Source organism: Thalassophryne amazonica, chromosome 22 (genome assembly GCF_902500255.1).
Source record: "Thalassophryne amazonica chromosome 22, fThaAma1.1, whole genome shotgun sequence".
Classification (NCBI taxonomy): domain Eukaryota; kingdom Metazoa; phylum Chordata; class Actinopteri; order Batrachoidiformes; family Batrachoididae; genus Thalassophryne; species Thalassophryne amazonica.
Window position 1 is genome coordinate 29,421,835 of NC_047124.1, and position 17,477 is coordinate 29,439,311.

The 17,477-nt window shown below is 39.6% G+C and overlaps 1 protein-coding gene across 2 annotated transcripts in view; it reads left to right on the forward strand.

Moving 5' to 3' along the window:
* Positions 1–3,248: 3,248 nt before the first annotated feature.
* Positions 3,249–17,477, forward strand: part of LOC117504243 (protein arginine N-methyltransferase 8-B-like) — a 50,607-nt gene continuing 36,378 nt past the window's right edge. For both annotated transcript variants that reach the window (XM_034163645.1, XM_034163646.1), the window contains exons 1-4: positions 3,249–3,345; positions 5,677–5,901; positions 10,495–10,650; positions 10,731–10,794. In XM_034163645.1, the coding sequence (XP_034019536.1) occupies positions 3,277–3,345; positions 5,677–5,901; positions 10,495–10,650; positions 10,731–10,794 (514 nt within the window). In that variant the 5' untranslated portion in view covers positions 3,249–3,276. The remainder of the gene's footprint in view (positions 3,346–5,676; positions 5,902–10,494; positions 10,651–10,730; positions 10,795–17,477) is intronic.

Sequence of the window (17,477 nt, forward strand, 5' to 3'; positions counted from 1 at the left end):
AATAGTAATCCACCCACCACTGATGCATGTTCTCCAGCCCCACGCTGGTCCGTGTGCATGTGCAGTGGGTTGGATGTGCACATTATCCTCAAGCATGGCATGTAGGCTGATATTTTTTAGCACCATTGATGGTGCTCATCCACTGCGATGAGGGTGTTTCATTGTTTAGTGCTTCATTAAGGGCACTTAAGTCCATTTTCTTTGTGACAAATATTATGTAATAATGTTTCAGAGTATACAGAGTGTTCCAGGGAGTGGGTGAGTGATAAAAGAGACACAAATGAATGCATGAATGCTACATTATAAAGCAAACACAAGTGTCCTAAAGGAAAAAAAATTAGTGATCACCAGAAAGGGACACGGGTGTGCTTTACGCCTGATGAGAACATGTTTCAGCTGTTGTCTCATTGTCAGAAAAATAAATTTTTATATTGCTGAAATAAATTTTGAATGGTATTAACTGCTCTCGGGCTTATTGAAATGAAGTTGGCAGTTTAATTACCTTTTAACATGTCTGTCCTTGATGTGCTTGCCACAGGATGCGGGTAGCAGCACCTCCAGGTTTGATTCCTGACCTGAAGGACACACACACAAAACACACCTTCCCTTAACTCTTTCTCTGTATTGAAATATAAAAGGTCAACTTTTGTAAATACTTTTGTAAATTACTTTATTTGTCCTAATCTGGTGGCCCAAGGGTTAGATAAAGCCCAAATGTGGCCAGAGGGCTTACGCGCAATATTGCCACACACGCACAGGCCACTTTATTAGGTACACCTTGCTAGTACCTTTTTTCCTTCTGAATTACCTTAATTCTTCGTGACATAGATTCAACAAGGTGTTGGAAACATTCCTCAGAGATACTGCTCCATATTGATATGATACCATCATACAGTTGCCCATTCAACCCATCAACAAGGCATTTTTGTTCATACAACTGCCACACACTGGATGTCTTCTGTTTTTTGGACCATTCTCTGTAAACCATAGAGATAAGTTGAAGAAACTCAGTGGTGGGCACAATTATGCTAATTCGCTAACTGCGAATTAGCAAAGCTAATGTCTTCATTAGCAGATTAGCTTGTCAGCTAACTTTGAAAATCATCATTGGACCAATTAGCTTTGGCTAAATTTAGTTCAGATAACTTTCAGTCCGCTAACTTTTTTTTTTTTACTGGTAAAGTGAGTAAATTTAATGTTCAAAAACGTTTGTAAAGCCTAAAATCACACATGTTAGTTCCTGTTTATGAATGCAGAGAGCAAGCTAACACTTCCAGTTCAAAGCGTACAAGCGCTGGAAAGAAGACAAGAAGTCACACTGTGGACAAAAACGGTATGTAAGCAGCTCAAAAGTCAGTATTTTTATTTATTTCTCATGCATTTGTTGTGTTTGTGAACGCAATACGGGTGAGCTGTAGCTCCGTTAATGGTATAGAAATATATAATGTAGAGAGAAACTATGACTTCTAACACTGTGCTTTTGATAAAGAAGATGACAGTTTTTTTTTTTTTTAAATTCTTCATGTGTTCATTTTGTGTTTGTGAGCGCCTTTGAATTTACCCAGCAGCCCCTGCGGTGCATAAATTCAAAACTGACTTATCAGTAAGTTGGTTCCACTCCTCCAGCCAATGCAAAGGAGTCGGTATCGGGTTATTTGGTCACATGACTTTTAGTCAGGATTCTGACATTTTACTGATTGGCTGCAGCCTTTGTTTACAATGTAACACTGGTACCACAGTCTCTGGAGAAGTGGAACCAACTTACATTTTCGGCGGTTACGCCACAGCCAATCACAGAGCGTGGCGTGATAGCCAATAGTGGCCGACGTATCAGATGGACCAATCGCAGCCATGTTTTCAAAAACACGCTACCAGTCTCTTTGTATAAGAGACTGTGGTACCAGTGCTAGGAACCAACTTACATTTTCGGTGGTTACACCACAGCCAATCACAGAGCGTGGCGTGATAGCCAATAGTGGCAGACGTATCAGATGGACCAATCGCAGCCATGTTTTCAAAAACACGCTACCAGTCTCTTTGTATAAGAGACTGTGGTACCAGTGCTAGGAACCAACTTACATTTTCGGTGGTTACACCACAGCCAATCACAGAGCGCGGCGTGATAGCCAATAGCGGCTAGACTAATCACAGCCATGTTTTTATATAAAAAAAATGTGTCACTGCCCTTCCTAACTGCACTGTTTTCTCATGAAATCTCTCATGGTTTAACTCCCCCCCCCCCCAAACATTTTTACAGAAAAAATAATAATAATTATCACGTGGTTGAAGGAGTTGTTGCATATTGGCAAACCATCCCAATCTAGGGAGAGGTTTATGTTATGGTTAGGGGAAGGGTTAGGGTTAGAATTAGTAAAATAAAATTCAAAACCGCGTCACGAAAATGTGACTCATTTCGTGACGGAAGCACGAAAAAATATGAGACTTGGGCTTGGCAAACATGTATGAGCTCTATCGAGTGTCCCTTGAGTTTTCAAGTGTAATGAACGACTGAAAAATGGTCAGGACTGGAGTTGAAGAGCTGAAAAAATATTATGCAACAAAATCATAATGGTTTCTCCCCTCCACCCCAGCAGACACGCACGCGCGCACACCTATATTACATAAGCGAGCGGCAGAGACTCGCTGGTTGCTGCGCGAGTTGTCTATGAGGAGGCATCGATCTCCGAGGAGCAACATACTCGCCCCTGTCGATCTCATTCCTTCATTTTTTCATCTTTTTTTTCCGTGTCAACCGGCGAACCGCGGCGCCAAACTTCACTTTTAACTTTCTCTGCTTGGAAAGCCTTTACGCGCGAGATTTTACGCACACGGCGCCACTTTAGATCGTCCATCTGCAGGAGCGCAGCTGTTTGTAAAAACAGTGGAGGAGCAGGGAATTAAATAATTTTTCCATGTGGAGTTTTATTGCTTCTAGTGCGCATGTGGCTCCGGGGTGTGCCACGATGAGCCGGCTGCGGTTCTGCGCTTTGCGCAAGGACGCTTAAACGGATGTTAACGGATCATCAAACCAGCAACCCCCCCTGCTGTGATCTGTCACCCTGATCCAAAAACTTGCTGTTCCACACTGGCAGCATGGACTGTTGGACCATTTACCCCCGATGCACCCAATAAACAACTTTTCTGTTAGAATGATTGAAATCGGTTTCTTGTTTATTCGGTGTTATGGATTTTACGCGGACTCCGGACGTCTGATCGCTTTGTAACTGAGACTCCGGTGACTTTGGGAGAGTTGGAGCCGAAGTCTCGTCCGCTCTCATGGGACTCAGGCATTCGTCGCGGTGTTTGCTGCTGCGGCGGAAGATGGCGGAGGCGGACAGCTCGGAGGTGAGGTCCTTCTGATGTCCCGTCCCCGGTCACACCGGCACACCGGAGCGCACACGATCAACTTTTATGACGCGATGATACGTTGAAGCTGATAATCAGTCAAATATTTGCTTTTGATCATCGCGATCGCGGCAGTTCAGAATCGATGCAGCATTGACGCAAAAAAAGTGTATTCGGCACGCACGGCCCTGCACGTTCTTTTACACACGATCCACGCAGAGTGATATAATTGTAAGTACAGTGAGCACGCGGGGTGGATTTGCGGTTTCGATCAGTTGGAAATGAATGAATGAATGAATGAATGAAGCATGTTCGCTGTCCGCGGTGCTGAAACGCTGCCTGCAGCTTTTATGAATGAACGTTCCGCTCCGGTTTCCCACGCTGTTCATTCAGTCTGTCCCAAACCCGTCAAGTACTCATCATCGACGATCAAACAGTCGTTAATATTCTCATTTTTGTTTGAAAATGAGGTGATCGCGACTCACTGGGTCCAGTCCGGTTGACGAAACCAGTCTTGGAATCTGACACCGGCAGCAGCGACTGAAACAAGGCGGTTTGACGCAAATGAACCAATTGCTTCACAAAATTATTCACTATTTAAAATGCTTGAAACACTAAACACAGGTTGCTTTTTCGTCTTTTCAAATGCACCAGATTTGAAACACTATATTAAGCCAGAAACTAATTTGAAGTTTCCAAACATCAGATGAATAATTTGCTTCAGAAAAGGGGTTTCTCTTTTGAAACACTAACTTAAACATTAGCTTCATAAAGCTATGCTTGAAACACTAATAAATAAATAGAAATAGAAAATGCTTTCCGTAATTATTGTCTTTACAAATGCACCAGATACAATGAAACAACTGATTCTGAAGTGTTTCATGCTTAACTTTCTGAATCAGCTGTTTCATTGGAGACAGGAAGTAATTTCCAGCTGATTCACTGTCTTTGAAACACCACACAAAGCAATTACGTTAGAAAATCTGTGAAATCATTACATTTTTATTATTATTTTAAATGCTTGAAACAATAAAGTGTTTGCATTTTGTAATTACTGTCTTTTCAAATGCACAAGATATAATGAAATAGCCGATTCAAAAATTGTTTCACTATTTTGAAACACTATATTAAGCCAGAAACTAATTTGAAGTTTCCAAACATCAAATGAATAATTTGCTTCAGAAAAGGGGTTTCTCATTTGAAACACTGAATTAAACATTAGCTTCATAAAGCTTTGCTTGGAACACTAATAAATAAATAGAAATAAAAAATGCTTTCCATAATTATTGTCTTTACAAATGCACCAGATACAATGAAACAACTGATTCAGAAGTGTTTCATGCTTAACTTTCTGAATCAGCTGTTTCATTGGAGACAGGAAGTCATTTCCAGCTGATTCACTGTTTTTGAAACACTACACAAAGCAGTTACTTTAGAAAATCTGTGAAATCATTACATTTTTATTATTATTTTAAAATGCTTGAAACACTAAATTGTTTGCATTTTGTAATTACTGTCTTTTTAAATGCACAAGCTATAATGAAATAGCTGATTCAAAAATTGTTTCACTATTTTGAAACACTATTAAGCCAGAAACTAATTTGAAGTTTCCAAACATCAAATGAACAATTTGCTTCAGAAAAGGGGTTTCTCTTTTGAAACACTAACTTAAACATTAGCCTCATAAAGCTATGCTTGAAACACTAATAAATAAACAGAAATAAAAAATGCTTTCCGTAATTATTGTATTTACAAATGCACCAGATACAATGAAACAACTGATTCAGAAGTGTTTCATGCTTAACTTTCTGAATCAGCTGTTTCATTGGAGACAGGAAGTATTTGAAAATGATTCACTATTCTGACATTTCTAACATTTGCTTTTTAAAATAAGTTCATTTCTGAAACACTTGAAAAAGAGCTATATTCAGAGCAAATATTTGCTCATATGTTTGCTCCCACCTTATCTAACTTTTAAAAAAAACATTATTTTCTTGACTATCATTCTGCAGAGGTCTTCATATTATAGTTTCCAGGTCCAGTGGCTGCATCACCAAGATTTTTTTTTTTTTTTTTTTGTGAAAACATAAATTTAATTTAGTAATTTTGATTGCCTGCTGAAGTATCGTCGAAATACAAACTTTAACAATAGCATTGGAAAATGGTTCATCTGTTTATAGGATTGACTGAACCAATTTGACCCCCAAAATTAGTCTTGGTGCTCAGATTTGCACTTTGATCAAAGAAACAACACCAAATCCATAAATGTTCAGTGCTTCATTCTGATGCAAACTAATTCTCATACAAGTACATCTTGATTTCCTTCCACAGAAGCACCATCCTGTCACATCTCCCCTCTCTCAGTCTGGCCGGCCCGCCCCGCTGCCTAAACCAGTGCCTTCTACCCACCACGTGCCCCGCGCCCCCCACACGCCTCATGTAGCAGCTCTGGCCACCTGCCCCGGTCGAGGCAAAATCGACAAATTCATCAGCCCAGAGGATATGACATCACGTGACTACTACTTCGACTCTTATGCCCACTTTGGCATCCATGAGGTAAGCATATGGTCTCAACGTTTTCTAGTTTGGAGGTGCATAAAAATGACATTAGGGTCTCAACTGGTGCCAGACAACTTTATCTGTGTTAATTTGGCTGGTTGTCATTAAGATAAATTGCTTTTTTTTTTTCCTTCCAGATTGAAGCGCAACAACAGTGTTGAGTTAGGAAGCAGCAAATTATAATTTGATAGCAGGTTTTTCTGGCATAGCTCATACGTCTAGACAACTATGAAGCTAATGAATGCACATACTAGTTTCCAAATTGGTTGTTCAATGGCTCAGAAAATCATTTGTAACCACTAGAAGGGGCACTTAGAGATCAGTGGTTATGTGGTTCTCTATGGAATTGGCATGTGATCAAGCTGTCCAAAATTAAGCCATTGTACCTTGATTGACAGACTGCCTCCAAAAATCTATAATCCATATTGGTACCAAATGGCTTGAGATAAATAGTTACGACCTTGAGTTTGACCTACCAAGGTGACCCATGCTCAAAGGTCGTATGACCAGTAGTAAGGTGATATATGTCTTCGTAGTAGTGGTTAATAGCAACCATAGGTGTATCTTTAACCAACTCTTTGAAATAGCCATTCTAAATGTCCTATCTATATATTACTACTACTATACACTGGGAAAAACATAGACAATGGCTTTATCCATCCATCCATCTGTCCGTCCATCCATCCATCCAGTTTCTGAACCCACTTGTCTGTAGTAGGGTTAATGGTCATGGGGGGGGCTGAAGAGTATCCCAGCAGTTACTGTGTGATATCAGGTGTATGAACAGGGGAGGACTAAGTTTTAAACTAGGAACTGATGTAACACTGACACAAAAACATATCTGCTGGTAACACATGATTAACATGTGGAACCCGCTCCGAAGTTATACCCATAATCAACCAATAAATGGGTAAAGGGGTGGACTTTGGCCAAGACTGGGATGACCTGAACACACACACTTATTTCAAAGACAGCAACATAGCTAAGGCCATCAAGCTAGGTAACATGGGTTCAGGTATCTGACTACGTTTGTGGACTGGAAAGGCCAAGGTCAGCCAATCCAAATGCCATTTTGGGCACCACTGCAGCCATGTCTTGGTGGGTTAACACGTCCTCCAGGACACAATATTCATACCTGTGTTAATCCAACTGTCAAAGCAGTTTACCAATAATCTGTTAAAACCCTTTATTTGTCTGTCCAGTCTTAACATCACAGAGCTGTGCACTATGCCTTTTGGTTTTACAGGTTATTTCATATATGTCTACAAAATACCTATGAATAATATTATTGTAACTGCTGTAACTTGCAACTGTGCATTTTTCCCACACGCACACTCATAAAAAATGGAAATTTTGCAGACCAAATTTCAGGGATTTTCAGGATTGGTCCAGATACATGTGTAGAATCATGTCCTCCCCCCCTTCCCCCATCCTGTCTGCATATATAGTAATGGTATATGACAAATTGGCAGAACTATTTTTTATATATATATATATGCAATTTGTTCTTGCAAGACAGATTACTATCTGTCTGTAGTGCGTGAGTGAACATGGTGTGCGTGTGTGACCTTCACCTGCCCTTACTGATCAGCCAATAACATTTTTTTAAAGCTAACAGATAACTTCTATCAGGAAGAGCTGACCACCAAATCAACATGAAGACAGACAAGAATGAAAGACAAGTGGTGACAGTAATAACTGTGAAGTGATGAAATATGTGAGACACCAAAGAGGCGGAACCCCAACAATACAACATACCAGGACAAACAACCACACATAAACAAGCAGTGACAGCAACAGTCTGTTGTCGATTTAATGAGCATCCATATCCTATTCTAGGACACCAGAGTCTTGATCCCCTTGGGAGCACCCAAAACCAAATTGTGATGATGGCCACAAACACCTGATCATCTACACACAGAGACCCAGATCACAACTAAATATTTGATCACCACTGTGGCTGGTATGTTTGACCAAGACAAAAGTAGAAACCTGTCCCGAGGAAAAAAACTTTTTTCACATTGTCATTATGGGGTATTGTGTGTCGAATTTTCAGGAAAAAAAATTTCATTCATTTTGGAATAAGGCTGTAACATAAGAAATTGTGAAAAAAAGTTAAGTGCTGTCATTTCTTTCCAGATGCACTGTAGATCTCCCCCCCCCCAACACACACACACACACACACACACACACACACACACACACACACACACACACACACACACACACACACACACACACACACACACACACATGATTTATGGGCGGCCCTTAAGGACTTTCTTTATCTGTAAGCAAATGCTTTTGCCTGTGTTAACGATTATGCATAAGGCGAGGCGAGTGCCAACACTGTCCATGGTACCTCGGTCTAAAATGTTGAAACCTGAATATTATATAAGGCGTTTATTTCTAAAACCTCTAGATAATCATAGTAAAGAGTTTCTCATGCCCTAAAACATCCACATATAGACACATAAACCAGGTTTGTAACCTTTGCAGAAGCAAACATATGTAAAAATAAATGAATGAATAAATAAACAAATAAATAAATAAATAAAAATAGTAATTCTAATAAAATTTAAAAAAAATAGCCATTTTGGATTTTGAAAAAGCCACAAGGGGGATTTTTGAGGCCTTTTAGTCAGCAATTCTACACATTTCTCTGGACCTACCCTGAAAATTGCAGGTTATTCTGCATAATTTCCATTATTTGCCAATTTTTGAGCTAATGCTCTTGGATTATTTGTGCTAATTTTACATGTAAGAGAGCATTAAGGACTTTAACTTCTGCATTTTAGAATGTACACATAGATCCTGAAGATTAGACCCTCAGTGTTTCAAGGCATTGAAGCAAATGTTTCATTGGGTTCAAAGTTTTCACAAAACTTTGTTTTTGTGGTAACTATGTAGTCAATACTTCTGGTGGTGCTTAAACCCGGAATCCACTGCCCTAGCTAGGGTTAATATGTATGATTATGACAACGTCAACATGGGACTGGGTGAGAGACGGGCGTCACACTGCACCGCAAACCACACAGACAGACAGAACACGCATTAAATACTGTAAATACAGACAAAGCAAGCAGACGTTTCCCGCAAGTAGGACAACATACTCCATCTAGATCCTTCCATCCACACTGATTGGACTAAATCTGACCGATGTTCTTGCTGATGACTTTGATCTAAAGTGGGCTGGTGAAGACGTTTGAGGACACAAACCTTTCTTAATAACGTCCATATTTAGTATGTGGGTCAGGATTTTGTCTGACGGCGTACAAAGTGAGTGTCCTGATTAAAGGACGGCACAGCAAGAAAAGAAAGACCATTCCCTGAAGGTTTTGAGTTCTTCTGTCTGTTTCATGGAGCTCCATCACTGTTAGTGACACTTTTGGCCTTAATACCTCAATTTCCACCTCATTTGGCCTATATTCATGAATTCATTAATTGTTGTATGTTTTGGGGGGCACATATAGCGTCTATACTATTCCATTGCTGTTCCTATTGCTGTCCCATTGCTGGATTAATAAATGGAATAGTTTTGACTGTGTTGAGTGTTTGGTTTGCAAAGTAAAGGTTAAAAAATGTTGACATACATTGGATTCTATGACATGTGACATATGTGACCCTGTAACATGATAACTAAGCATGACAGATGGTGCAAACTATTCCTTTTTAAGACCCTATTAACTCGACCAATAATTTGCATCACTTTTTATCAAAACTGTAGCAACTTTAAGTTTTGACCCCTGTACAAACTGAAACTGACTTTGATCACCATTTTTGTTATTTTTACCCCATAATTCAATAGAATTCAGTCATAGATAGTCCAAACTATACCTTTTTCGAATCATTATGATCAGATAAATAATGTGGTATAGTTTTCAATATGATTGGAGCATCTTTTAAGTTTGACCCCTGTGTAATTCAATTGACCCCTACCTGGCTGCCAATTAAAAATTCAAGTGCCCAGACTTTTTTTTTTAATAGAGTAATGTCTGAGGAGCATTTGTGCCAAAGTTGGTGCTTCTGTCACCATTTGAAAGATTCCTCTGTAAATATTCTGTTATCTGCTGCACTATAAGCATAGCAATAGTGTAACATAATAAAAACAACAACAACAATAATAATCTGCAGCAGTTATCATTTGCTACAGTAATTATAATAGACTCTTTATGATTTCCATTGGGGACTGCAGAACCTTATAATGAAATCACTTTGGTCAAAATTTCCAAATATATGCAACTGATCACAAATCAATAGCAGTTTGTATTTTACCGCTCTTTGAAAAGGTTCAGCATGATAATTTGAGAATGCATTAAACTATTTTATTTATTAATTAATAATCAAGATTAGTGTGAATAATTTCTAATACTAGTATGTATTCTTTCTTTTTTTTTTTTTTTACAAAAATTGCAATTAAAATATATCAAAATACATAAGAAGCACAAATATTAACATCTTAAACTATTTATAATTTATTTTTCTATTAATATGTGGGGCCTCCCCTCTATCCATCCATCCATCCACCCATCTCCAGTTAATCAAGACAGTAATGTTTATTAATTAAGTTGTTTTTTCTTGTTTGAACAGGAAATGCTGAAAGATGAGGTACGAACTTTGACCTACCGGAACGCCATGTACCACAACAAGCATGTGTTCAAGGATAAGGTCGTGTTGGATGTTGGCAGCGGCACGGGCATCCTGTCCATGTTTGCAGCCAACGCCGGGGCCAAGCATGTATACGGGGTGAGACGACCACGCGCACCTTTCATCACCAACAGCTTCTCCAACAGTTTTATGTTGATCTTCCGTCCTTGTTCCCACAGATCGAATGTTCAGGTATATCAGAATATTCCGAGAAGATTATAAAGTCGAATCACCTGCACAATGGTAAGTGTAAACAATTTTCTGTCAAGTGGATTAGAAGCAGCGTGAAAAATCTGCATCTTTCCATCATTACCGTCACACTCAGCAACATGCGTCATGGCTCTGACGATTAATTGGCAGCTCGCGCTCGATGTGAGATAAACCATAATCTCTGCCTTTAATCACAATTCTCACACCAGTGCTGATTGCATCGTAAAAATACCACCTAGAGCTCCACAGACGGAGAAAGGGCAACAGATGGCGGATTTCTTCTGGTAGTTTTAGCTTGAAACCCAAAAATGTCACATAAAGTGCAAACCTCCACCAACGATAGATAGATGGATGGATGGATGGATACTTTATTCATCTGCCCGAGAGCATACATACAACCCCTGGCAAAAAAATATGGAATCACCGGCCTCGGAGGATGTTCATTCAGTTGTTTAATTTTGCAGAAAAAAAGCAGATCACAGACATGACACAAAACTAAAGTCATTTCAAATGGCAACTTTCTGGCTTTAAGAAACACTATAAGAAATCAAGAAAAAAAGATTGTGGCAGTCAGTAACTGTTACTTTTTTAGACCAAGCAGAGGAAAAAAAATATGGAATCACTCAATTCTGAGGAAAAAATTATGGAATCACCCTGTAAATTTTCATCCCCAAAACTAACACCTGCATCATATCAGATCTGCTCGTTAGTCTGCATCTAAAAAGGAGTGAACACACCTTGGAGAGCTGTTGCACCAAGTGGACTGACATGAATAATGGCTCCAACACGAGAGATGTCAATTGAAACAAAGGAGAGGATTATCAAACTCTTAAAAGAGAGTAAATCATCACGCAATGTTGCAAAAGATTTTGGTTGTTCACAGTCAGCTGTGTCTAAACTCTGGACCAAATACAAACAACATGGGAAGGTTGTTAAAGGCAAACAACATACTGGTAGACCAAGGAAGACATCAAAGCGTCAAGACAGAAAACGTAAAGCAATATGTCTCAAAAATCAAAAAATGTACAACAAAACAAATGAGGAACGAATGGGAGGAAACTGGAGTCAACGTCTGTGACCGAACTGTAAGAAACCGCCTAAAGGAAATGGGATTTACATACAGAAAAGCTAAACGAAAGGCATTATTAACACCTAAACAGAAAAAAACAAGGTTACAATGGGCTAAGGAAAAGCAATCGTGGACTGTGGATGACTGGATGAAAGTCATATTCAGTGATGAATCTCGAATCTGCATTGGGCAAGGTGATGATGCTGGAACTTTTGTTTGGTGCCGTTCCAATGAGATTTATAAAGATGACTGCCTGAAGAGAACATGTAAATTTCCACAGTCATTGATGATATGGGGCTGCATGTCAGGTAAAGGCACTGGGGAGATGGCTGTCATTACATCATCAATAAATGCACAAGTTTATGTTGATATTTTGGACAACTGAAAGGATGTTTGGGGATGATATCATTTTTCAAGATGATAATGCATCTTGCCATAGAGCAAAAACTGCAAAAACATTCCTTGCAAAAAGACACATAGGGTCAATGTCAACGAGCAGATCTGATTTGATCAATCAATCAATCAATTTTTTTTTTTTTTTTTTTTTATATAGCGTCAAATCACAACAAACAGTTGCCCCAAGGCGCTTTATATTGTAAGGCAAGGCCATACAATAATGATGTAAAACCCCAACGGTCAAAACGACCCCCTGTGAGCAAGCACTTGGCTACAGTGGGAAGGAAAAACTCCCTTTTAACAGGAAGAAACCTCCAGCAGAACCAGGCTCAGGGAGGGGCAGTCTTCTGCTGGGACTGGTTGGGGCTGAGGGAGAGAACCAGGAAAAAGACATGCTGTGGAGGGGAGCAGAGATCGATCACTAATGATTAAATGCAGAGTGGTGCATACAGAGCAAAAAGAGAAAGAAACAGTGCATCATGGGAACCTCCCCAGCAGTCTACGTCTATAGCAGCGTAACTAAGGGATGGTTCAGGTCACCTGATCCAGCCCTAACTATAAGCTTTAGCAAAAAGGAAAGTTTTAAGCCTAATCTTAAAAGTAGAGAGGGTGTCTGTCTCCCTGATCTGAATTGGGAGCTGGTTCCACAGGAGAGGAGCTGAAAGCTGAAGGCTCTGCCTCCCATTCTACTCTTACAAACCCTAGGAACTACAAGTAAGCCTGCAGTCTGAGAGCGAAGCGCTCTATTGGGGTGATATGGTACTACGAGGTCCCTAAGATAAGATGGGACCTGATTATTCAAAACCTTATAAGTAAGAAGAAGAATTTTAAATTCTATTCTAGAATTAACAGGAAGCCAATGAAAGAGAGGCCAATATGGGTGAGATATGCTCTCTCCTTCTAGTCCCCGTCAGTACTCTAGCTGCAGCATTTTGAATTAACTGAAGGCTTTTTAGGGAACTTTTAGGACAACCTGATAATAATGAATTACAATAGTCCAGCCTAGAGGAAATAAATGCATGAATTAGTTTTTTTCAGCATCACTCTGAGACAAGACCTTTCTGATTTTAGAGATATTGCGTAAAGCAAAAAAAGCAGTCCTAAATATTGTTTAATATGCGCTTTGAATGACATATCCTGATCAAAAATGACTCCAAGATTTCTCACAGTATTACTAGAGGTCAGGGTAATGCCCATCCAGAGTAAGGATCTGGTTAGACACCATGTTCTAAGATTTGTGGGGCCAAGTACACTAACTTCAGTTTTATCTGAGTTTAAAAGCAGGAAATTAGAGGTCATCCATGTCTTTATGTCTGTTAAGACAATCCTGCAGTTTAGCTAATTGGTGTGTGTCCTCTGGCTTCATGGATAGATAAAGCTGGGTATCATCTGCGTAACAATGAAAATTTAAGCAATACCGTCTAATAATACTGCCTAATGGAAGCATATATAAAGTGAATAAAATTGGTCCTAGCACAGAACCTTGTGGAACTCCATAATTAACTTTAGTCTGTGAAGAAGATTCCCCATTTACATGAACAAATTGTAATCTATTAGACAAATATGATTCAAACCACCGCAGCGCAGTGCCTTTAATACCTATGGCATGCTCTAATCTCTGTAATAAAATTTTATGGTCAACCAGTATCAAAAGCAGCACTGAGGTCTAACAGAACAAGCACAGAGATGAGTCCACTGTCCGAGGCCATAAGAAGATCAATTTGTAACCTTCACTAATGCTGTTTCTGTACTATGATGAATTCTAAAACCTGACTGAAACTCTTCAAATAGACCATTCCTCTGCAGATGATCAGTTAGCTGTTTTACAACTACCTTTCAAGAATTTTTGAGAGAAAAGGAAGGTTGGAGATTGGCCTATAATTAGCTAAGTATAGCTGGGTTCAAGTGATGGCTTTTTAAGTAATGGTTTAATTACTGCCAACCTTAAAAGCCTGTGGTACATAGCCCAACTAACAAAGATAGATTGATCATATTTAAGATCGAAGCATTAAATAATGGTAGGGCTTCCTTGAGCAGCTGGTAGGAATGGGGTCTAATAAACATGTTGATGGTTTTGGATGAAGTAACTAATGAAAATAACTCAGACAGAACAATCGGAGAGAAGAGTCTAACCAAATACCGGCATCACTGAAAGCAGCCAAAGATAACGATACGTCTTTGGGATGGTTATGAGTAATTTTTTCTTAATAGTTAAAATTTTGTTAGCAAAGAAAGTCATGAACTCATTACTAGTTAAAGATAATGGAATACTCAGCTCAATAGAGCTCTGACTCTTTGTCAGCCTGGCTACAGTGCTGAAAAGAAACCTGGGGTTGTTCTTATTCTTCTTCAATTAATGATGAGTAGAAAGATGTCCTAGCTTTACGGAGGGCTTTTTTTATAGAGCAACAGACTCTTTTTCCAGGCTAAGTGAAGATCTTCTAATATTAGTGAGACGCCATTTCCTCTCCAACTTACGGGTATCTGCTTTAAGCTACGAGTTGAGAGTTATACCATGGAGTCAGGACACTTCTGATTTAAAGCTCTCTTTTTCAGAGGAGCTACAGCATTCAAAGTTGTCTTCAATGAGGATGTAACAACTATTGACGAGATACTCTATCTCCCTTACAGAGTTTAGGTAGCTACTCTGCACTGTGTTGTATATGGCATTACGAGAAGCATAAAGAAGGAATCATATCCTTAAACCTAGTTACAGCGCTTTCTGAAAGACTTCTAGTGTAATGAAACTTATTCCCTACTGCGGGTAGTCCATCAGAGTAAATGTAAATGTTATAAAAAATGATCGACAGAAGGGAGTTTTCAGGGAATACTGTAAGTCTTCTATTTCCATACCATAAGTCAGAACAAGATCTAAGATATGATTAAAGTGGTGGGTGGACTCATTTACTTTTGAGCAAAGCCAATAGAGTCTAATAATAGATTAAATGCAGTGTTGAGGCTGTCATTCTCAGCATCTGTGTGGATGTTAAAATCAGCCCACTATAATTATCTTATCTGAGCTAAGCACTAAGTCAGACAAAAGGTCTGAAAATTCACAAGAGAACTCACAGTAACGACCAGGTGGACGATAGATAATAACAAATAAAACTGTTTTGGGACTACTCCAATTTGGATGGACAGACTAAGAGACAAGCTTTCAAATGAATTAAAGCTCTGTCTGGGTTTTGATTAATTAATAAGCTGGAATGGAAGATTGCTGCTAATCCTCCGCCCCGGCCCGTGCTACGAGCATTCTGACAGTTAGTGTGACTCGGGGGTGTTGACTCATTTAAACTAACATATTCATCCTGCTGTAACCAGGTTTCTGTAAGGCAGAATAAATCAATATGTTGATCAATTATTATATCATTTACCAACAGGGACTTAGAAGAGAGAGACCTAATGTTAATAGACCACATTTAACTGTTTTAGTCTGTGGTGCAGTTGAAGGTGCTATATTATTTTTTCTTTTTGAATTTTTATGCTTAAATAGATTTTTGCTGGTTATTGGTAGTCTGGGAGCAGGCGCCGTTTCTACGGGGATGGGGTAATGAGGGGATGGCAGGGGGAGAGAAGCTGCAGAGAGGGTGTAAGACTACAACTCTGCTTCCTGGTCCCAACCCTGGATAGTCACGGTTTGGAGGATTTAAGAAAATTAGCCAGATTTCTAGAAATGAGAGCTGCTCCATCCAAAGTGGGATGGATGCCATCTCTCCTAACAAGACCAGGTTTTCCCCAGAAGCTTTGCCAATTATCTATGAAGCCCACCTCATTTTTTGGACACCACTCAGACAGCCAGCAATTCAAGGAGAACATGCGGCTAAACATGTCACTCCCGGTCTGATTGGGGAGGGGCCCAGAGAAAACTACAGAGTCAGACATTGTTTTTGCAAAGTTACACACCGATTTAATGTTAATTTTAGTGACCTCCGATTGGCGTAACCGGGTGTCATTACTGCCGACGTGAATTACAATCTTACCAAATTTACGCTTAGCCTTAACCAGCAGTTTCAAATTTCCTTCAATGTCGCCTGCTCTGGCCCCCGGAAGACAATTGACTATGGTTGCTGGTGTCGCTAACTTCACATTTCTCAAAACAGAGTCGCCAATAACCAGAGTTTGATCCTCGGCGGGTGTGTCGTCGAGTGGGGAAAAACGGTTAGAAATGTGAACGGGTTGGCGGTGTACACGGGGCTTCTGTTTAGGGCTACGCTTCCTCCTCACAGTCACCCAGTCAGCCTGCTTTCCCGGCTGCTCGGGATCTGCCAGGGGGGAACTAACGGCGGCTAAGCTACCTTGGTCTGCACCGACTACAGGGGCCTGGCTAGCTGTAGAATTTTCCACGGTGCGGAGCCGAGTCTCCAATTCGCCCTGCCTGGCCTCCAAAGCTACGAATAAGCTACACTTATTACAAGTACCATTACTGCTAAAGGAGGCCGAGGAATAACTAAACATTTCACACCCAGAGCAGAAAAGTGCGGGAGAGACAGGAGAAGCCGCCATGCTAAATCGGCTAAGAGCTAGTAGCTACGCTAAGCTAGCGGATTCCTAAAAACACGCAAAGTGAATAATGTGTAAATAATTTAGAGGTGATTCAGCAGAATGAGTGCTTTAGTTAAGGCACGTAAAGATTACACTGGGAAACAAATCGTAATCTAGATAACTAGATCAATCTAACTGCGCAGATTAAACAGCTAACAGATACAGAAAAACACCGCTGTGCTCCGGAACAGGAAGTGATACAATACCGCAGTGAGAGCCAACCACCAGATGCAGGTGTTAGTTTTGGGGATGAAAATTTACAGGGTGATTCCATAATTTTTTCCTCAGAATTGAGTGATTCCATATTTTTTTCCTCTGCTTGGTCTAAAAAAGTAACCGTTACTGACTGCCACAATCTTTTTTTCTTGATTTCTTATAGTGTTTCTTAAAGCCAGAAAGTTGCCATTTGAAATGACTTTAGTTTTGTGTCATGTCTGTGATCTGCTTTTTCTACAAAATTAAACAACTGAATGAACATCCTCTGAGGCCGGTGATTCCATAATTTTTGCCAGGGGTTGTACATATACAATAAAATACCAATAAATAAGACAAATATAAAAACACATGGAAGTAAAACTACATTAACAAGAAACGTTTCCAATTACTAGTTCCAACTAGTTTCCAATTCCACAAATTTTTACCTTGGAAAAAATTTTCAAGGTCAAAGTTCTGTTAGAAGTGACTTTTCATAAGGTAAAATATAATACAA